At 43.5% G+C, this 23,142-nt stretch overlaps 1 protein-coding gene across 6 annotated transcripts in view; it reads left to right on the forward strand.

Annotated features, from left to right (window-relative positions):
* Positions 1–11,402: 11,402 nt before the first annotated feature.
* Positions 11,403–23,142, forward strand: part of MPPED2 (metallophosphoesterase domain containing 2) — a 168,529-nt gene continuing 156,789 nt past the window's right edge. Inside the window, exons 1-2 of one of the 6 annotated variants that reach the window (XM_066363988.1) lie at positions 11,403–11,508; positions 17,740–17,988. In XM_066363988.1, the coding sequence (XP_066220085.1) occupies positions 17,861–17,988 (128 nt within the window). In that variant the 5' untranslated portion in view covers positions 11,403–11,508; positions 17,740–17,860. Of the gene's footprint in view, positions 11,509–11,746; positions 12,217–12,278; positions 12,332–13,449; positions 13,796–14,091; positions 14,112–16,271; positions 16,404–17,739; positions 17,989–23,142 lie in introns of those variants that run through there. The other 5 variants (XM_066363978.1, XM_066363998.1, XM_066364006.1 and 2 more) reach the window with 5 other exon arrangements.

Consider the following 23,142-nt stretch of genomic DNA (forward strand, 5'->3'; position numbering starts at 1 on the left):
AAAAAGCATGTTAGAAAAACAGCAAATGATATCATTAGTATGTAGAAGATGATGTTGCTTTATTAAAGATGAAAATGTTTAACATAAATACTGAAGTAAGAGAGTTAAGTTTGTTGTTTCTAGGAATATTCTATTTCTCCTTCTGGAATTTATTAACCAATTTCACTAAGATGCCAGAAGTTTCTAGAATATTTTTAAAAATTTAATTGTCTCCTTGACCATCTATACTTTTAAATTTTTTTTATTAATAAAGTTGCTAGAGATAAAAGAAAAGAGAAACATATCAGTCTGTGAGTCCAGCCACTGACATTTCTCAGGGTTTAATTTGTATCTTCAGTGTTCAAATATTTTATTTTCATCTCTCTTTCCCTCTGTCTCCTTCTCTGTCTCTCTCTCTCTCTCTCTCTCACACACACACAAACACACGCACTTCATTTTCACATCTTTGCCCCTTTTGGTTCTTTTCAGTGACAGACATTTCCATGGGCCGCTCTTAGTGACCACCGGCTGTGTTGTAAGGACTGTTCTGGTCCTGTCTTCATGCCTGTCAAAGGCCACAGAGTGTCGGAGTCTGAAAACACAGCCTGAATCAGCGTGGACCTCAGAGATTTTCAACAGATCTCGGTAAAACTTTCAATGATCTTTATTTTCCACATGGCTTTTCAGTTGTGGATGACACCCTTCATCTGACCAAAATTATATTGAATAGCACCTTGAATAAAAAGGTCCCTTCAAACAGAGATGTAATAGAATGACATCTAACATCTTGCTTTTTTAAAATTCTCTATTATGGATAAAACCACTACTAGAACCCAAGAAAAATGATACACATTCTTTTAGAAGCACAAATGTCCTAAAATCTTTCATTGGAAAACCCCTGGTGTCCCAAGCATTTTAAGTCATCTTACAGAAAATTCCCTGTACATAAAAACAAGATTAAAACCTTTTTTCCCCCAAAGAAATGATTACTAAGTTTGGAGTTATTGCTTCCCTCTTTTTTCTTTGTATGTGTTTATCTTATTTTATTAGCAACTTGTTGCTGCCTTCTATTAATTCTTTGTAACGGCAAGGGGTTTTTGTGTTATAGTATACAATGACTTTTAAATTGTTACAGTTTTTACCTCTGTGTACATATAGTATTGTGGGCTAAACAACACACATCACTCTCGATCTATCCTCTGCATTCCCTTTGCATTAGGTGGACCACTGGCAGGAAAACCAGAGCCCCAGCTCCAATTTTTCCAGCTGTCTCTGTCGCCCTGTGATCTTTTGGTACAAATTTTCTAGCCTGTAGGAAAAGGCAGGCTTCTACCCCTCTCTATGATTGTGCTTAGGCGTTTTGCCAACCCGAGACATGGATTAATATGAACACACTTCTCTGAATATAAGTCATTTACGTGTGTTTAGCAGCATAGCCCAAGCAAGAAAAAGGCAGACCACAGTTGCCTTTGTATAGAGTCTGGGTAGGTTTTGATTTCACTCAGAGTCAAGAACAAAGCAACCTCTGACTTTTTCCTCAAACTAAGCCCGTATGGAATGACTTCTAATGACTTCACGAACTGCTAGCCTTCAGATGACTGGAGCGTTATTCACTTTGTAAGTTTTCTCCTCTGACGTTTCATGATTATACCTATGGTGCAGTTCTATTTTTGTTCTTCATATTTTCTGAGTGCTTAAAGTCTAGAGAAAAAAAAAATTTTTTTTTAATCATTTGGCCACCATCAAATGTTCTTTTCAGTTTGAGGATAATGTGGAGAGAGGCTTTAAGTACAGTGCCAACACCAAACATGGCATTGCCTATTGAATGAGCCAACTCCATCCCCTGGGTCTGAATGACTTAGAGGAGACGTGATGTCATTGTCTACTCAGAGATAAACGGGAAGGAGTCTGGGTGGAGACTTCTGGAGTGGTCTTTGTAATAATAGTAATTAAAAAGAGCATTACCTCATATATTTAAACTTTTTGTACATACCATGTGCTTTTCTTATTTTGACCCAATGTTACTCATAAAGGGCTAGTAGTTCTGTTTCATTATTTTAAAATACTGTTTGATGACACTGGTTGAACAGTTTCTCACAGTTCACTGCTTCAGTTTTCTGCAAATTATATTTCTAGTTACACTAGGCACTTCTCATCATCAATTTCCATACGTCTCCAAGACATGCAAAGAACGGTTTGCGAACAGCAAATTCAGATACCAGATATGAGCTGCTGTGGGACACATTTTTCTCTTAGTACAGCCTTTTCTAAAATAAAAATCTTAGAACCCTCCAGGCCAACCCCTTGACACTGAAACATGCTCATGTTTGTTTAACCAGATTAACCTGTGCATGTGGCTAAGATTGAGGATTACCACAGACTATTTCATTTCGATGTGCAAATCTTATGATAAAATAAACACTGCCCATAAACACTTCCATATTCTTCATATCTGGCTGGTAGAAAAGTAGCAGCCATACAATTTGCCAAAGAACAACCAAGTCCCAAAAAATTCTTAAATCCTTCCTCCCTTAAATTCTATACCTTTCTCATGTTATTGCCATCACTTTTTAAAAAAGTTTTACTTATTGATTTGAGAGAGAGGAGGGAGGGAGAGAGACAGAAACATCCAGTTGCTCTTGTATGTGCCCTGATCGGGGATCAAACTGGCAACCCTGGCATATCAGGATGCTGCCCTAGCCAACCAAGTTATCTGACCATCACTTCTTTAACCTCCTGTTATCAAATGAATGCTGTAGATCAGGGCCCATTATATACACTTGACAGTTCTGACGTATGCAAATAAACGTTATATTAACAGTTGGTGTATCAATTTGTCACCAACTATCAGTTTACTTGTTTGCTTATGAATTTAAACAGCTTAAATAACCAAAAATTGACTGCAGCTAGCAAAATGTAAAGTCCTTAATTTATTTTTTAGAATATTTCTCATACCTCAAAAAAAGGAGGGGGGATTAATAAACTGACAATAAACAAAATGCACATCTTTTGGTCTTGCAAAAAGCAACTTAATTATTCTCATAAATGTAAATATTAAAAGAATTTTCTTAATATGTTTTAAGACTACTAAATTCCTAAGGAAGCACCTTTTAAAGTAATTTGTATGAGTGTACTATGTGTGCAATCTGAAATGGAATTTGAACTGATGGATAGTCTAAACATTTAACTTCTATTCATGAAAGTTTTAGCCTATAGAGCCAAGAAAGATGTTTAATGACATAGAAAGATGTTCGTAGTCTTCTATTCATTTGGCGGAATAGGTAATGTAGGTGGGTGGTATGAGGGAGAAGAAGGGGAGCTTTCACTTTTTAAGGTATTTCTATATTTATTTACAATGAATGTGTATTAATTTTGTATTAAAAACTTAGAGGTGGATTATAATATTGTATAATAATTGCTTGATATATAACAGGCAATACATTTTTTCTTTTTTTAATTAATTTTAATTTATTGTGTTAACATGGATTCAAGTGTCCCACTCAATATAACACCCTGACACCCCCCCTCCCGCCGTGTCCCTATTTACATCCCTTTTGCCCCTCTCCCCCCAACTCCCACCCCCCTTCCCTCTGGGACCTGCTGTCCTGCTATCTGTTTTTTTTGGGTTTTTTTTTTTTTTGCATTTTTCTGAAGCTGGAAACAGGGAGAGACAGTCAGACAGACTCCCACATGCGCCCGACTGGGATCCACCTGGCACACCCACCATGGGGCGACGCTCTGCCCACCAGGGGGGCGATGCTCTGCCCATCCTGGGCATCGTCATGTTGCGACCAGAGCCACTTTAGCGCCTGGACCAGAGGCCACAGAGCCATCCCCAGCGCCCGGGCCATCTTTGCTCCAATGGAGCCTTGGCTGCGGGAGGGGAAGAGAGAGACAGAGAGGAAGGCGCGGCGGAGGGGTGGAGAAGCAAATGGGCACTTCTCCTATGTGCCCTGGCCGGGAATCGAACCCAGGTCCTCCACACGCTAGGCCGACGCTCTACCGCTGAGCCAACCGGCCAGGGCTTGTCCTGCTATCTGTATCTCTGTGTTATGTATATATAATTTCACTAATCCCTTCACCTTCTCTGATCCCATCCCTTCATCCCCCTGCCCTCTGACAGCTGTCCCTCTGGTCCCTGTGACCCTGCCTCTCCCGCTATTCCATTCCTCAGTTCACTTTGTTCCTTAGATTCCACATATAAGTGAGATCATATGATATTTGTCTTTCTCTGTCTGGCTTATTTCACTTAGCATAATAGTCTCCAAGTCCATTCATGCCATCAGAAAAGGTAAGATTTCTTTTGTTTTCATCGCCATGTAGTATTCCATTGTATATATGTACCACAGCTTTTTAATCCACTTGTCCACTGACAGACACTTAGGCTGTTTCCAGATCTTGGCTATTGTAAACAATGCTGCCATAAACATGGGGGTGCATATCTTCTTTTGAATCAGTTATTTGGTGTTCTTAGGATATATTCCTAATAGTAGAATAGCTAGGTCGCTCCATTTTTAATTTTTTGAGGAAACGCCATACTGTTTTTCACAGTGGCTGCACAAGTCTGCATTCCCACTAGCAGTGCAGGAGGGTTCCCTTTTCTCCACACCCTTGTCCACACTTACTGTGTGTTGATTTGTTAATGAGCACCATTCTGACTGATGTGAGGTGGTATCTCATTGTAGTTTTAATTTGCATTTTTCTGATGATTGGTGATGTTGAACATTTTTTCATATGCCTATTGGCCATCTGTATGTCCTCTTTGGAGAAGGGTCTGTTCAGTTCTTTTGTCCATTTTTTATTTTTATTTTTTGTATTTTTCCAAAATGAGAAACAGGGAGGCAGACAGACTCCACATGAGCCCGACCAGGATCCACCCAGCAAGCCCACTAGGGAGCAATGCTCTGCCCATCTGGGCAGCTGCTTCGTTGTGACTGGAGCCATTCTAGCACCTGAGGCAGAGGCCATGGAGAAGTCCTCAGCGCTGAGGTCAACCTTGCTCCAATGGAGCCTTGGCTGCGGGAGGGGAAGAGAGAGATACAGAGAAAGGAGAGGAGGGAAAGGTGGAGAAGCAGATGGGTGCCTCTCCTGTGTGCCCTGGATGAGAATCAACCCAGGACTTCCACACGCCAGGCCAATGCTCTAATGCTGAACCAACCAGCCAGGGCCTTTTGCCCATTTTTTAATTGGGTTGTTTAACTTCCTGGTGTTGAGTTTTAGAAGTTCTTTATAAATTTTGGTTATTAACCCCTTATCAGACGTATTGGTGAATATATCCTCCCATTGTGTGGGTTGTCTTTTTATTTGGTTAATGCAGGCAATATTTTAAGCTCTTTAAAAATATTAACTCATTTAATGTTGTAATGACTCTATAAAGTAGGTACATTTAAAGTTTAAGCAGTTTACCCAAAGTCACACAGGTAACAGGAAGAAAAGATGGGAATTCCAGCCCCGCTCTCCTCTCGGTTACTACACTATACCCTTAACTGCATGCTAAGTTGTATTCCATTTTTGTAAAATACATCTGACTAGAACAACTATAACAAAATGTTAAGAGTGTATATTTCTGATGGATGAAATTATAGCTAATTTTTAAAATTTTTTGCTCATCTGTATTTTCCAATTTTCACAAAACAATGAATAATACAAGGAAAAAAATTGAAGAGAAAAAAATAATCTTTTGGAAGTTCCCCTGTGTTAAGTGTGAAGTAAAAATTTTGATAGAGTGCTGTGAATTTTTTCTTTTAAACTTCCCTCTGGTAAACTTTCTTTTTATTTTAGCATCCAGTAAAAGCATGTGCCCTAATGCTTGACTATTCAACTGTTCTCTTGTGTACGGATTGTACTTTGTTCATAGATGGTCACTATAGAGAATTCTGAGAACAACGGAAGAACTTGATGGTGCCTTGAAAATGTAGAAATGCCAAGAAAGGGATAAAGTTAGAAAAACAAAGTTGCTTTTAGAGAAGTCATAAAAATGCTTGTATATATTTCCATTGCATCTTTTCTTGGAAGTCTGAGTCACTAAGAAGAGACTTAACTTCTACCAATAAGGAACCCAGCCACTAGAATATCCTCCTTCCAATGGGTTTGTGAAGACTGGTTGGGTCCGCATCAGAATAACTGAAGCAAAAGAGCAATATGTTTCCTTTCAGTCAGCGTCTGTGTATTTTCTCTAAGAGTGTATCTGTTTCTTTGAAGATTTCACTTATAAAAACAACTTCTTATTAAGGATCCTTTTGAATATGGTTTGGAATATTAAATATAGGTGAACTAGTTCTGATGAGAAGGGACATGAAATTGATATAACATCTAAAAACTTAAAAGGAAAACAGGAACACATGAACTCACTGGATTTATAGTTCATGCAAAATAAAAACAAGTCTAAATGTGGGCCAAAAATAAGAGGATAAAGTCTGAGGATCTATCGATTTGAAAAAGGTTAGCGATGTTTTATGCCAGTGTTGTATTTAATGCTGCAGTTCTTCATGACCAGATGGGATTCCAAAAGGTGTGTATAAGATGGAATGAAGATGGCTTGAAGACATAGGAAAGCTAGAGTGGAGGGAGGGGCTTAAGAAAGGAAGTCATCAGGTAACTATGGCTCCTAGCCTCTCTGTCTGGGTACTACTATACTTTCAGCCAGTATTTCAAGATTCTGATTGTTTTTAAGTCTTACTTTTTATTATATAAAATTAATCATATCTCAAATGCATTCATGTCTTTCCATGTCTCATGGCCTCCAAACTGTTCTGTTGAAGGCTACCATCCCCTCCAACCCAGTGACTGCAACACCACCCAAATGACCTCCCAAGGTTCACTCTAGCCTTCTAAAATGCATTCTTCACGCTGAGAGAAGAGTGACCTTTTCAAAACACAAATCTAATCATGTTAGCTTTTCTACTTAAGATCCTTAAACAGCTTCCAATTGCCCTCAGGATAAAGTCAAATATCTTAAACAGAGCCTTAGCTGTGACCTTCAAACGTCTCTAACTTCAATCTGGCCTCAGCCTACAGATCCAGATCTAGACCTCTTTCACAAGTGCCACGCAGTTCCTTACGCAGCACGCCACCCCATGGCTTCTCCCTGTCCTATGACATCCTTGTATTCCTTTCCTCCATCAGGGAAGTCTTTCCTTAACCTCAGAGGAGAAAAATCCGCCCCACCCCTGTGTGTGTGTGTGTGTGTGTGTGTGTGTGTGTGTGTGTGTTTGCTTGCTTGTTTGTGCACCAGCTGCTTCTTTCCATAGAAATAATTTTTATTTATCTGTGTGATTATTTAAAGTTACTCTCTCTGGGCCATGAGACTACAAACTTCTTAATGTGGGGAAACTCTGCTTTTTGCATCAGTAGACCATCAGCATGGTTTAAGTACTCCACCTGACACAGAGCAGAGTTTAAAAAATATTTGCTGAATATCAATCATTACAGCAATAATACAAAGAGAAATGGGTTTTAGATCTTACTGGTCTCTCAAATTCAACTTTTTTTTTAGTGTATTCATTCATGTATTTATTTTTGCTGAGAAGACAGATTACATTATATATTGCTTACTCAAAATATTGATATACCTTGTCAAATTGAATTATGAAACTTAAAAACTCCCACATATATTTTCTTTAATCAAGCGATCATGGGTCTTCCACACTACCCATCTTTCAAAAGAGATTTACTTTGATTTTTACTTCGATGAACACACTTTTCTTAGGACAAAAACACACCAACACATGCTTAGCACCTTGTTCAGATTTTTTACATTAATTATTAAAATTATTATTGCATAAATAATACTGAATTTTTTAAAAAATATTTAATTGATTGATTTTTAGAGAGAGAGCAGTGAGAGCGAGAGCGAGAGCGAGAGAGAGAGAGAGAGAGAGAGAGAAGGGGGAGGAGCAGGAAGCATCAACTCCCATATGTGCCTTGACCAGACAAGCCCAAGGTTTCGAACCGGCGACCTCAGTGTTCCAGGTCGACTCTTTATCCCACTGCGCCACCACAGGTCAGGCAATACTGAATTTTTTGATATGTAGAAGATATTGGTAAATAAGTATGGTAAGAATTAGTGAGTGTTTTGTAAAATTTTCAGATTTTTCAGTACCTCCATGTGTATTATTTAAGCCACTGGCAAAGTTGGAACAAATTTATTTTTTTTAAGACAGTGCCTATGCAATTTATTTAATGAAATGAAACTTCATCAGTTCTAGTGCTTCCTCAATCTATCTCAGCCAGAAACATTATTGATTAATCAACAGGACATTTTAAATACAAAGGACAAAAAACATTTGTATATTTATATTGACAATTTCAAACAAAGATAAAAAAAAATCAGGTTAATCACGTAAGTTTCTTCTGCAACAATATCTTGTTACAATTTTCCAGTAAATTTTAAAATAGAAATTTTACTCAGGATTTTTTTTTTTTTTTGCATTCTACTGTAATTTTTAAGGCTGCCTTTAAACATAACAATCTTCAGTTTCTCGATGAGAAAACCAACTTCTGAAACAGTCTTATGTATTATTTCATCTCTCTAAAGATAGTAGCAAGCTCCTTTAAATGTGCTATTTGAACAACTCCATGGCAAGTCCTTAACTCCTATTCCCCAACACTGGTCTCAGGACATCACTTCCACGCCTGCCTATCCCATACGGGTCTTCCTTCATTGTGTAGTTGTCTCATTCACTCGTGCACTCCCATACAACTGTTTAACATTAAATATGTACAATTTCTCTTGTACATAAGAATAAAAGACACAAAGGAAAATAGAGTATAGCTCTTCAACTTGAGGTTACAATGAAAATATCTGAAACAAATAAAAAATAAAGCAAAACCTGCAGGAATTTAGAATAAAATAAAGGTGTTTGGTGGCTCAGATTATTTTCTGATTGCATCATAATAATAGTTCTATTAACAGACTCTGAATTATCATAATATATATCTTAGCCTTTGCTGGAGAGTGTTAGAAATACAGACAATTTAAAGAAAAAAGAGGCATAAAATAGTTGCTGTTTGTTCCCAGAATTAGTGTATACAATTTCAATGAAATGGTAATAGTTTCAATGAATTTTTTTTTCTGAAGAACAACCACACTATTGAACCAAGTTTTTAAGTTACACACAAGTAGCCCTGAAATACTGAAAAGCCTGTTAAAGGAAGAATAAAAGCCTACTCCAGTGAAGAACTGAGCTTCCAAGGAAAGCAGCTGTCACTTTCCAAGCTTCCACCTAAAGTTCTCCCATGTCCCTTTCTCTCATTTTCTTCCCAAAATACATTCTGAAAAGGTATTTTAAAAGATATTGCAGCAGCCTATCAAGAAACATATTTGCCAGTTCCTTCTATGAAATCAATGGAGGAGGGTCCAGATTTACATTCCATTAAGGAAAAAAAATTGTAGTGTTTGTATAGAGGCAATCATAAACTTGGCATTTGATTTTTATCCTTTTCTTTTCCATTATATACAATAAAAATTTAATTTACCAACAATAACCAAAAAATGTAGCTTATAAGCTCACTTATCTTAAAAAAAGAAAAGTGCCAGCCTTTAGCATTTAAAATTTGGTATAATGAGGCTCAGTGTTTCAAAGCTGATGTCAGGGGACAGACATGGTTCACATCCAATCATTTTAAAACAAGCTTTTAGTGTAGGTCGCTATATTGGTGGAGAATACAATTTAAGAAAATGCAATATGTTCAAATCTATGTAATGAGAATTATTTGAAAGGTGAATTCCTTTTGTTACTGATTTACTATTGAAATTCACTTACATTTCTCCAGCTTCTTTCTTTTGATAGCCTAATGGAAATAAAATTTCAGAACTCTAATACAGCTTGGTCACTACCTTTCTCAGTGGATAATTGATCAGCATGGACACAATAGAGACTGACTTCTTCCTATAGTACAAGTTACAATTTTAAGCTTTTTCTTCTTTTTCTGCTCAAATTTTCTTCTGTCAGTAAAATAATATACAAATTTTTATTAACTTTGTAAAGAATCACTCACTTGATTTTTTTATATTATTACATATCTTATAAAATGTGCCACTAAAAGTAAAAGGCATTATTATTTCCTGTCTGTGTGCACATAGAGTTAGAATCATGTACAAACTATTTAGGCTGTTTTGAGTGACTACCAGTTATTTAAAAAAAAAAATGAAAGAAAAAAATAGAAAAACCACAGAAGTTATTTGACTGGCACTAAATTGTTTTTTGACTGATTAAATCATCCCAAATCAGTCGAAAGATTCAAAACATTTAGATAAGAGGTGTATACTGCTAACTCACGGAATAAGGAAAACAAAACTAAGCATTTCTTCAAAAACATGATTCTAGTCAGTGTTTGCTGCTGGGTTAGAAAACAAAAACAACAAGAAAGGCACCAGCACCCCATCTTTGGCATTCTTTAATGTCAGTGCTGCTTGCTGTGATTTGTGCCCGGCAAGGGTAGTCACTCTCCCTTGATCCCAGCACATTTGACAAGTACTGACACTCTGGGCATAGTGTAGAACAAAATAAATACATTAGCAAGACCATTTCCCCCTTCATTTCAGCCAGGGCATAAGAGATAGGTTACTTAAAATTCAAGTGCCAGGAAAGCCTATTGTAAAAGGGAAATATTTTCAAGTGAATTCCGTTTGATCTTTTTTTTATAGGGGTTCCTACCAGCCTCTCTCCCTTCCTTCCCAGATCCTGGAAACCAATTAGTCTCAGCACAGAGGCCACAGACCAGGTTGAAATGGCTCCTTTTTATTTTTAGGGGATATAATTTCAGCCAGGATGTCTCTTCAGTTATCACATAGTATCCTTAGCACACTTCTCTCTCACACATACACACCCATTGGATTTTTTTTTCCTTTGGAGAAGGGCTAGATCTTGGAGTCTGACTCCTGGAAAGGAATTAGATCTGGTCGCAGTCCAAATCCTCCAGCTCTGACAATGGCATAACATCACAGGGCCACCTCATCTCTCACAGACAGCCTTGCCAACCAAGTTTTCTAAAAGCCTTCTCTTCCTAGTCTCCTGCTTCTAGCGTCGGCGGCTTTCCCTTTCCTTATGTTGTTTGTATACAATTCTGAAAACTAATTTCCCCCCATTATGCAAAGTAGTAGAAAAAAAAGGGGACGAACTTTGATTTATAAAATGTTTTTGAAGGGCTTATCTTTTGGGGAATATGTACCCCAAAGACAAAAATGAAAACATTTCGAGTCTGCCTCTCCTCAACTCCCTATCCTGAACCTGCCTTAATTCACGGAGGTGAAAAAAAAAATTATCAGTTGGATTGGCCTTTTCTCTCTCAGGAACAACATTGCACAGAAAGGGGTGTGTGCATGTACGTGTGGTTCGGCGAGTTGAAAGGCTTGAGAAAAAAATCCGAGAGCATATCTCTCCCCCAGGAAAGCCTAAGCTCAGCAGATGGGAGGGGACCCAAGGTCGTCTTCTTTGGACTGAGCGCAGTGTCCAAGCCTCTCGTCTTGCCCCAGCGGTGAGCTCTGCGTCCTGGAGCTGTGCCAGGACTCCAGACAGCGCCTGGCAGGTCGGTTGGTGGGAGGCCTGGGTGTTCTCTTAGCAAAAGACTCCCATTTGGAGGGAAAACTCCTTTTTTTGTCCTGGGGTTCCGTAGCACCCCCTCCCCGATCCCCTATAATTTTTTTACGCTGATCACACTCATGATGATGAACTTGCAGCTCAGCTTCCTGCCGCTTGCTTGACCCGGGAGTACCAGCAGGCTACCGGCCTCGCCCTCAGTTCCCTCCTCCTCCTGCAACCCCGGGTCCTCGGGGTGCTGGCGGGGGTTCGAGTGGGCCGGGGCTGAAGGAGGGGCTCGCGGGGCCGCGGGGTCCCGAAGGGGAGCGCGCACGGAGCGGCGCCTCGGCCGCCCTGCTTCCTGGAGCTGTGCTCCTTTGACCCCAGTGGCAGTCCCTGTCACTGCACCGCTCCCTCCGGCTCGCCGCGCCCTCGCTCTCTCTTCTCGCCCCCTCGCTCGCTCTCTCCCCAGATCGAGGCTGCTCCCGTCCTTTCTCCCCCCGCCTCCCTTTCGCGCCGCGCCCCCCGGCCCCCGGCCCCAGCCCGCGGCGGGACCCGGGAGGTCGAAGGTTCTGGCCCGCCCGCGCCCCTCGCCGCCCCCGCGCGCCCCTAGCGCGCCCCCCGCGCGCCTCCCGCCGGCTCCTGCAGCTCTGGGATGGATCGCCTGCTCGCCGGGCGCTGAAGGCATCTACCGGACCCGGAGCGCAGCCCGGGAAAGGTAATCCGCCCCGGGAAGGGAGGCGGAGGGCGGGGGAGGGGGAGGAGGCAGCCGGGCGCCCGGTGCCGAGCGCGAGAGGAAGGGGAAAAAAATGCACACACAAAGCAGAGCCCGGGTGAGAGGTGCCTTGTCAGAGGCGCGTGCGGGGGGCTCGGAGGCTGCGGACCGCGGCTGCCCCGGTGCCCCTGACATTCGCAGGAGCCGGCGCTTCCCGGACAATTCGGAACCCGAGGAGGGCTTATTTTCTACCCCGGGGAGAAAGCGAATTCTTTTTTAGGAGCTGTCTTCCTTCCCACTCCCCATCTTGCCCCTCTGCTCTTCTCCCCTCCCCCCAGTCCTCGGCCCCCGACCTCTCGGGGTCCCCACGCCCCCGCCCCCTCCTGCACCGGGATTTCTTAGGAGGGGAGGAGAGGTTGTCGGTGAGGGGCCGCGGCAAAAGCCAGGCGTTTGCGATGGGGGTGGGGACGAGGGCACGGCGAGCTGTTTACTAGAAAGTCTTGGGGTTGTGTGTTCGAGCCGCCCCGGCCTAGGCCCGGGTGCATTGTGTTGGCCTGAGCCCGGGGCGCCGGCGGCGGCCCGAGCGAGGTGCGGTGGCCGGGAAGGCGCCGCGCAGCTTTGTGCTTGGGCTGCGCTCCACTGCCGCCCCCGGGGCCGCCCGCGCGCGCGTCGCTCTCGCGCGGGGCATTCTCTCACCTTGTGCCCGAGCCCCGATCTCGCTCTCCCCTGCTGCCTCGGGTCTTCGCGATCGCAGCCAGCGGAGCGAGCCAGTGACTCGGGCTGGGTGGCTAGGGGGCGAGTGGTGAGAAAAAGTAACCGTTGCCGCCCGATTTCTTTTGGAGAGAGGCAGGAGTTTCTTTGCTATTTACACGGAACAGGGTTATCTTTGTAAAGCTTTTGAATTCCGGGGTTTTGCGGCCTAGGAGGTGAAGGGGGCATTTTTTTCCCTTGGAGATTGGGGAGGGGTTTATAAACCACCAGCAAGAAAAGAAATTAAGGATGCCCCAGTGGGGTAATTTATACATATTTACCTCCCCCTCCCCAACACACCCCAAATTATGTGCAAATTCGGGTCATGGAAAAGGTTTAATTGGTTTGAGATGCTGCAAACAAACACAAACAGGTCAGGATGGAAAAAACAAACAAAACTTTAAGTGAAAGAAAAGATTTCCAAAGGGGCGGGGGTGGGATCCGTGGCCTCCACACCCCCTTCCAACGCTCGCTGGCTCCCTCCCTTCCTTTCTCAGCCGCTCGGAGGGAGCAGCCCGGCTGCTCCGGGGCGGAGAGCGGGGAGGCGACGGCAGCGGCTCCGGGCGCGGGCTCCGTTCTGAGGGTTCGGGGATGCCAACGCGCCCGGGAGACTGACGTCGGGGGTGTGGGGCTCTGATGCCTCAGCGAGGATGGCGCGGTGTCAGAGCCATTGGCCGCCGATGGTCATCAATCAATCTGGGGCTAGGGGAGAGGAAGAGAAAGAAAGGCGCCCAGCGGAGCCCGGGGCCGCGAACGCCAGCGTCAGCAGTGGCAGCAGCGGCGGCGGCGGCGGCAGCAGAGGCGAAGGCAGTGGCAACCGGGGACTCAGCGAGTAAGGCGAGCTGGTGCTCCAGGAAGGAAGGGGGAGCTGTAACCCAGAAGAGCCGGCCGGGAGCCGGGAGGGCAGGGCGAGCGCGCGCGCGCGCGCGTGTGTGTATGTATGTGTGTATGTGTAGTTGGTGAAGCCTCCCCCTACCATTCCCCCGATTTAAAACAAACACACCAATCCAAAGTAGAGAATTCTGCGCCCCCCGCCCCACCATATATAGACTGCACGCGTAGCCAGAGGCGCAGGAGAAAAGTCCTGCCCTTCCTCTCCGAAAGAATGTGCCAGCCGGCTGTCCGCAGTGCTGGAGACAAGTTCAGGTGTAAGTGCAGCGGAAGGGAGGGCGCTCTGTGGACATAGGCACGTGGAACTTTGAACATCCCTCCCAAAATCCTGGCGGAGTAGCCGCCGGGAAGGCTTGTGAGCATCCCTCTGGGATGCAGGGATGAGGAACTTGAGGTGGGCATAAAAGAGCAGGGCGTGAGTTGAGTGATAGATAACTCGATCTGTGTAGCAGAGGGAGGAGAGAATTTGGCGGAGTTGGAGCGGGCGGATTCCAACATCTGGCCAAGGCGGTCGGTCGGGCTATGCTCTTAGGGCAAGTGAATAAAATGAGCATCCTTGTTTAAACGTTGAAATCACGGGCTCCTTTCTCATAGGCTCTGCCGTGCGGTGCCCGAGAGAGAGGTCATGAATTGTTGCTTTGAAACTTTTGGTAAATTGGACTTCTGATGTCTAGGAGGTGGAGACAGTTATTTAATTCTTCAGCTTTTAATCCTTTCATTGCCGGCAGACTTTAAAATGTTTTCCAACTAGATTCCTGGGGGGGAGGGGGTGGATTGCAAGTTGCACAGCTTCAGGGACAGGAGATATGATTGCTGTCTAGGAAATGCAAAAATGTGCTCACATGATTTTGTTTCCAAAAGAGAAAGTCAAATTAGCACCAGCAGGAATGTTTGCCAGTGTCAGTCCCTTTTTTATTTTTCTTGAGAATTCCTGGCATTTACTACTGTGTTTCTTTGTTTTGTGGAGCAAATGTGTTGAAGTACAAAATGAAAAAAAAAAAAATTCAAAAGAATACCGTTCTCTTTAAATACTGTTATGTAAAAAGTAATGTGTGATGAGGATGAGATGCTCCAAAATCTGAACATTTGGAAAGTTTTCCTGACTAAATATGTGAAGCAAGGTGATGCGTCTTCCTTGTAGTCCCAGGCAGTGTATTGTTCTGTCGTTTCAAGCTTTTAACATATTTCTCAGGTAAAGGGAGGAGACCATTGTGCCATCCCGGAGTTTACAAAAAAAAAAAAAATCCCATGTGTTGATGTTTAAAGTCTTAAGATATGTTCATTTAGTGATGTGAGTGGGGGTAAACATAGCATTTAAAATATATATAAGCCTTTTCTTGATTTGTCTATAAAGGTTCCTATGAAAGTTTTGAAGCTCTCTGCCTCAGTCTGACATTTCCTTCAAAGGACTCCAGATTAAAGAAGATAGACGCTGCAGGTGCACTGTTTTGATAAAACACTTAAAAGAGAACATGGTTAAGATGAATTCATATGAGGTGCCAGCCCCCCAGTTAGCCCTTCCGAGTTACAGGGACCTGTGCTTGCTGATGAAAAGATGTTCTGTTTGTCCTGCTGGGGCAAAGGTGCTGAGAGGCACAGATGTTCACTTGATAGAAAAGGCAATCCCACGTTGACTTTCGGGTAGAGTGGACCGTTTACAAGTGTGACTTGATCACCTTCTAAGTTCCGGTTTCTTCTAGGCTTCCAGTGGCAGGTTCTAATGCTAACTCCCTATAAGTCATTGCCTAGATATTTACATAATGGTTATGTATATTTTATTTCTAGGCCATTTTTGGTTTAATTAGTGAGTTTGCTCCAGAAACATTTAACTACTTCTGGCACCGGGTGCAGAGATTGTTATTGAGAGGTCACAATGGTCTAGACATGAATATTTGTTTCCTTTGCTTCTTAACGTGCTCTTTTTCACACAATAGACATTGATGGCAGGAACATAAGAATTGCCATGCAATTTTTACATCACTCTCTAATTTGTGCGAACACTTTTAAGTTCTTACAGTCTGAAAATGTGTGTGTGTGTTTTCTCTGTGCTTTGATGGCTAACATTCTTTTTAATGACAGTCATTTCTATAACAGGAAGATGTTTTCATTTGTATTTACTTTTCAGCATGGCGCAATTAGGCAGTGTTGCGCTTCAGTAGTGTCTCGGTACTTTGTGTCTCAAAAGAGAATTACAGTACTTAGAACAGGACTGCAATTTGAAGCAGGTGTTGTGTTTTACTGTGATGCAAAATAACAGTAAAATATAATTGTGGGGGAAATGAAGGAAACAGCTGCAAACTTGGTATGAAAACTGCCACATTATGATTTGTAAGCAGTTCTTATAGATATCTTACATCAGAAGAACAGGGACAGATTTTAATTTTGTTAATCCTGCTGGCCTGGTTGTCTCTCAACTGGCGCTTAAAGGACTGATACCTCCCATGGAGTCAGGAAGAAGAAAGAGAACCCAAAGTGGCACCGCTTAAAATGCCAGCGTACCAGGGATTCATCGCTTGGCAGTGCCTTTGCACGTTAGGAGCGAAGGCAAGGTGGGTGTTGTTCAGCTTGCATGGCGAAGATGAGCAGGGCAATGATTTGACTAGAACGCTGTGGAATTTCTTAGCCCAGCTAGCATATGGAGGGCTACACAAGCCCCGGGTTGTAAAATAATAAAACAAATGGCCTATAGCAGGCCATCTGCCTTTTGCTTGATATTGAAGGTGTTTCATGCCAAATTTAAATTTAATCTGACTCTTCTAAATATTCTTATTTGAGATAGCAGCTAAGACTCCGGTGCTTAATGGTGCGCATGGCAAACGTATTCTGATGTAAAGCACTTAAAGTACGAGCGTGGGTTACCCAAGGGTTACCCGAGGACTGTGCTGGCCGCTGCTGCTTCCTACTGCACTGATCAATTGCGAATGCTTCCACGCAAGCATGTGCTTTCTTCAGTCTTTGCACACCTGCTGTAAAAGTAAACATCCTCCTTTCCGAACCCAGGGCAGCAAATCCTATATTGACATTTAAGAGAAGATTCAAAACTAGTGGCAACTTAGAAAAGTATGAAACCAACTACTGAGAATCATGCAGCATCCAGCAAGAACGAGGCAGGCCATCTACGTAATGGCTGCCCTTGTTTACTGCTCGCTCCCGGCTGGGAAAGGGGCAGTAATGAATGCATCCAGGGTGGTGGTCCAAGATTTCCCTCAAGTGACTGCAGTGTTTAGAGAAATTATTTTACGTTAAATATGAAGGATTTGCCTCCCTGAAGTTCTTTGCTGCAATGGAATGCATATGTATACTAGGCACCGAGCACCTATGTATTTTGGGAGCTGCTTGTGAAAGAAAAAAAATTGTGTGTAACGTGTGCATATGTGGTATGTGTAATACAGGTCCACACAGGTACTGTTGTGAGTACAGCATTTTAAACTTACATTTGTCATTGCATTTTATGGCTGCGTTAAGCATCGAGATTTCAAATTATGATATGATACCAACTTTGTATAGACCAAATATTCCAATTAGCAGGGAAGGTTTGGAAGAGTCTCCCACTTCGAGCACAGACCATTTATAGTTAGATGCCATGGCAACTGTGGATATGGCCCTTCTGTAATTCACATTAAGTGCCATAATTATAATTAAAGAGGAAATCTTAGTTTGAATGCCGTTGAAATGATTTGCTAGCAGCCAGCAGTGTCATGTGGAGTGTAACGTCCACTCTGAGGTGCTTGCAGGATAGAGAGTTGGGAAAGGTTGTATCCAGGAGGCAGCAACACAATGTGATTTTTTTTTTCCCCGATCCAATTTCATGTCCAGGTGTCACATTTGACATCTCTTTGCACACCCTCTTTTTTTTTCTTCTCATTTTATATTTTACCCCCTCAGAAACGCACAGCAGTGTTGATGAGTAGACCCTTGGGTTCAGCGGTTGGCTGAAACGCACCATGCCTGCTCCCATCCTTGGCTCTGGAAAGCTGTGAAGTGCTCCTGCCTATAGGGAGGAAGGATGGCACATGGGATTCCTTCTCAAGGCAAAGTCACCATAACAGTGGATGAGTACAGCTCTAACCCGACCCAGGCGTTCACGCACTACAACATCAACCAGAGCCGCTTCCAGCCGCCACACGTACACATGTGAGTATCGCTCGTGGACTCGAAAAAACTAGCAGTCAAGAAAATAGACAGAAAATAAGAAAGTCGCTAATGACTTCTGCCAGGGAGAGTAAAAGGGGGTGTGAACACACAATAGGGTGTAGAGAGGTGTGTTGTAAAATTGGGTACCTGAAACCTGTTATCGTTATGTTAACCAGCGTCACCCCGACAAATTCAATAAAAAAGCCACTGCAAACACCAAAAAAATGTGCATGTTTCACAAAACAGATGCATGGCTGCGGTTCCAAACACAGTTTGAAGGAATACCCTGCGTCTGTGGAGCACGTCAGATTTGCAGAGTTATTTCAACCTCAATTTGAACTTCGATTTTCAGGGCCTCTCATGGGTCGTGGCAGGTCGCCTCGCCCACATTTTATGGGTAACAACAGAGACGTTAAGGTATTTGCCAAATGTCACACAGTGAATCTTGGCAGAGTCTCCTGACCTCCTTAGTTCAGTTTGCTTTATACTATATGGTTTGTCTCCATGCGGAAATACTTCTTGAACATTTCTAGCTTCCTCCCCTCTCCTCACTCCACTGCCCCTTTACATTCAGCTGGGAAATAGGCTTACTCGGGACTGTTCCGCTCCTGCAAACTCCGTGGTCTCTCCTGTTGCTGGTGGAAAGGGGGCTGCATGTGCGCGACCCCAACAATACAGGGAACAAAGGACTTAAGGACAGTGGAGCACTTGGTTCCAGGAACTGTATTTAACTCTCACTCCCTAATACTATTCAAATCATGTGCGGTTTAAGCTGTGTCGGGAACAGCATGTGGGAGAAATCAAGAGGCAGGTACTCTGCAGCACCTGAATGCACACCGACTTTCTCCCGTTCCGCTGTGGGGGATGTGCTTCCAGCAGATGGGGCAAAAGGTCACCGTCTTTCTTGTCTATTCAAGGCCTGGTGCTCATTCTCTTTGAGACCCTTCCAGTGTCTAACATGAGTCTTTCAGAGTAAGACTAAACCTCTTGGACTACAATTGTGTAGTCAAGAGAGAAAGGAGGTTAGACCGTTTCTGTCAATCCTAGCAAAATTGAACACAAGACATGTCCAAGTCACAAAATTAATTTTTTTTGGAATTGTTTTATTTAGGTGTTTATATTTTTATTTTTTGTATTTTTCTGAAGTGAGAAGGGTGAGGGGGGGTGGCAGATAGACTCCCGCATGCGCCCGACCAGGATCCACCCGGCATGCCCACCAGGGGGCGATGCTCTGCCCATCTGGGGCGTTGCTCTGTTGCAACCAGAACCATTCTAGTGCCTGAGGCAGAGGCCATGGAGCCATCCTCAGCGCCCGGGCAACTTTGCTCCAGTGGAGCCTTGGCTGTGGGAGGGGAAGAGAGAGACAGAGAGGAAGAAGAGGAGGAAGGGTGGAGAAGCAGATGGGCGCTTCTCCTGTGTGCCCTGGCCGGGAATCGAACCCAGGACTTCCACACGACGGTCCGACTCTCTGCTGCTGAGCCAGCCGGCCAGGGCCTATTTAGGTGTTTTTAAAAAATAGTAGGACCGCCTTCCCCCAACACACACACACACACACACACACACACACACATACTCTCTCTCTCTCTCTCTCTCTCTCTCTCTCTCTCTCTCTCTCTCAAATTTAGAAACACTAACAAGATGACAAGATCTCTTTAGACTACTTGGGTTGTAGTATAAAAGTAGGACACCACCCTGGCTGGTTGGCTCAGCGGTAGAGCGTCGGCCTGGCGTGCAGGGTACCCGGGTTCGATTCCCGGCCAGGGCACATAGGAGAAGCACCCATTTGCTTCTCCACTCCCCCCTTCCTCTCTGTCTCTCTCTTCCCCACCCACAGCCAAGGCTCCATTGGAGCAAAGATGGCCTGGGCGCTGGGGATGGCTCCTTGGCCTCTGCCCCAGGCACTAGAGTGGCTCTGGTCGTGGCAGAGTGACACCTCGGAGGGGCAGAGCATCGCCCCCTGGTGGGCAGAGCGTCGCCCCTGGTGGGAGTACCGGGTGGATCCCGATTGGGCTGTCTCTCCCCGTTTCCAGCTTCAGAAAAATACAAAGAAAAAAAAAAAAGTAGGACACCACTTTGCGAGTATATCCAGTAGTGTCACTCAATTACCTATGATAAGATTTCTAAAAAAAAAATAAAGAAGAAAAAGAGAAAGAAATTCTTGTAAATGGTTCACGCTAAACTATTTTTAAGACTTTTATACTTTCTTTAAGTCAGAACATATGCTTGATTGTGAGACATTGCTAACATGATTTTTTTTTTTTTTTTTGTATTTTTCTGAAGCTGGAAACGGGGTGAGACAGTCAGACAGACTCCCGCATGCGCCCGACCGGGACCCATCCGGCATGCCCACCAGGGGGCGATGCTCTGCCATTCTGGGGCATCTCTCTGTTGCAACCAGAGCCATTCCAGCGCCTGAGGCAGAGGCCACAGAGCCATCCTCAGCACCCGGGCCAGTTTTGCTCCAATGGAGCCTTGGCTGTGGGAGGGGAAGAGAGAGACAGAGAGGAAGGAGAGGGGGAGGGGTGGAGAAGCAGATGAGCGCTTCTCCTGTGTGCCCTGGCCGGGAATCGAACCTGGGACTCCTGCACGCCAGGCTGATGCTTTACCACTGAGCCAACTGGCCAGGGCCGCTAACATGATTTTAAGGAAAAGTTTTAAGGTGAACAGGTTTTTCTTTGTTAAAATTTTTTTTCTGAGTTATAACTATGTATTCATTTCAAATATTCCTTTTACTCTTCTTCTTGTAATTTATTTTTCTTCAAACGTGTTGTACCTTTGGCTCTGTTTTGCTGGTGTGACGTGTTGTATTAAACAATCTGCAGAGAACTAACTCTGTGGATTCTGTTTCCTGTCATGCAGATGGAAGTATATTTTGGCTCAGATTTCTTGGAAAATGACTGACAAGGAATTTTAGCTTAGTCTCCATTTGTAACCAGAAGATTCCACTCCTGAACCTTGAATGCCCACATGGGCTTCCTACCTGAAACCTTTGCTGCAGGCACGCAAGTTGGCTCACTGTCACCTGAGCACCTTTAGAGCCATTCCAGCTGGGTGCCACAACTGTCACGGTTTCTCAGAGCAGGGACACCCACATGCTCTGCTCAGCAAATGCCTCAGAGCCAGTTCAAGCTTCTCTGCATCTAGGAAACCTCTTCTGTTTCTCCCAGTCCAAACCGACTGTGCCTCCTCCCACACTCGATGCCCCTAATCACTTGGCATTTACTCAAACCGTACCACCTTTATTATTGTTGTTCTCTCGCTACCTCTCTACTGCGTCATTCATTTCTCAAAGGCAGGGATTGGTCAGGTAACAGGTGCTCAGATGTACTAATACACTGACCAGTTCATCCATTGATTTGATTGTGCATTGAGATGAGAAATAACATTTGCGATTTGGACATTTTCACTGGAATGCTCTGAGCTATTTAACATTACGAGGGTTTGAATGAAGGTGTGTGTGTATCATCAGGAGGTTGACTCACCTTTTCTTTGCCTTTACTTTTCTGAGCTTGTGCCCTAGCACAGTGACTGGTCCACACTAGGCATCCAGGTATCTTGGGGAAATGCTAGAATGTTATATTTCTGTTATATTAAAAAGAAAAAAGATTGTCTTTAGTCTAAATAGAAATTTAAATCGGCTGGAAAATACCCATAAAATATTTAGTCTAACATTTCTTCCAGCTTTTCTGAAGTTTTCAACATGTCATGCAGGGCTTTGTTGCTCTCCCTGAGATATTTTGTCTTTTCCACTTGAATAGTTGCTCATTTATTTTGCATGGGGTTCTTAAAACATTTGTTTCCCTTTTCTACTTACAAAGGAGGTCCGTGAAAACCCTTGGCAGGTCATCTGGATTGGAGTTACAATCTTGCTCCCTTAAACGATCTGCTGTTTTTTGCGCACAGCCCAGCTGGAGTTTTCTTACCTTACTTAAAGAATAGCTCACTTCCCGTTTAGGTTAGTTAGTCTCAGCTCAGCTTTGTGACCCACCTTGGGCAATTTACTTCCTTTCTCCAGGCCTCACTCTACTTATCTGTAAACATTGGCACCAATGTTTTTGGGACTTGTCGTTCTGACATACAAACGTGAAGATTGCAACTAAGACAGTATTTCTCCCCAGGGTGTTGTTATGGGGGGGCACCCAGATATATAAGTTTTGGTCTCCATCTTCATGAAGCTCATCACTGATTTCAGAGCTGTCATTCAACTGGCTTTAGGAAGTTTACTGCTTGGTCTTGGTTTGCTGTTACCTGTGACTTCTGATGAGGCTGCCACCAAACTTTCTAAAATACACTGGCCTGCATCTCTGCTTGTAGTGTAGGGAAGATTTTTTTTTCTTTTTTTTAAGAAAGCAATTCGATATGACCTTGGGAAGGAAAATTAAAATACGAAGTTGGCAGGACAGAATATAACCTAGAGCTTGTGTGCCCCTCTAACCCAGACTCTTGAACACGCTAATACACTGAACACCAACAATTAGCAGGGCTTCATTTTTCTCCAGCCTTTTCATCATTCCCAAGAAGATCATTGAGAAAATTATTTTTATTTAATGATGGTGGAAAGAGGTGCTAAGAGAGCCAATGTGGGTTTGAAAACACTATAATGATTTGGTATGTTTTTAATCGTCTGAGGCCTAATAAAATATTATGAGACCATTTATATATATACACACACACACACACATATATATATATTTATGAGAGATAGAGAGAGAGAAAGAAAGAGACAGATACAGATAGATGGACAGGGACAGAGAGAGATGAAAAACATCAATTCATAGTTGTGGCACCTTAGCTGTTCATTGATTGCATTCTCATATGTGCCTTGACCCTTGGCCTCCAGCTAAGCCAGTGACCCCTTGCTCAAGCCAGCATCCTGGTGCTTCAAGCCAGTGACCATGGGGTCATGTCTATGAACCTATGCTCAAGCCAGTGACCCTACACTCAAGCTGGTGAGCCTGGGCTCAAACCAGTGACATTGGGGTTTTGTACCTGGGTCCTCAGCATTCTAGGTCAATACTGTATCCACTGCGCCACTGTCTGGTCAGGCTGGAGTCTTCTTTTAAAAAAACTATTTTTCAATTAAGGTTTACATTCAATATTATTTTATAGTAGTTTCAGATGTACAACACAGTGGTTAGGTAATCATATACTGCT

The sequence above is a fragment of the Saccopteryx leptura genome, chromosome 1 (assembly GCF_036850995.1).
Source record: "Saccopteryx leptura isolate mSacLep1 chromosome 1, mSacLep1_pri_phased_curated, whole genome shotgun sequence".
NCBI lineage: Eukaryota > Metazoa > Chordata > Mammalia > Chiroptera > Emballonuridae > Saccopteryx > Saccopteryx leptura.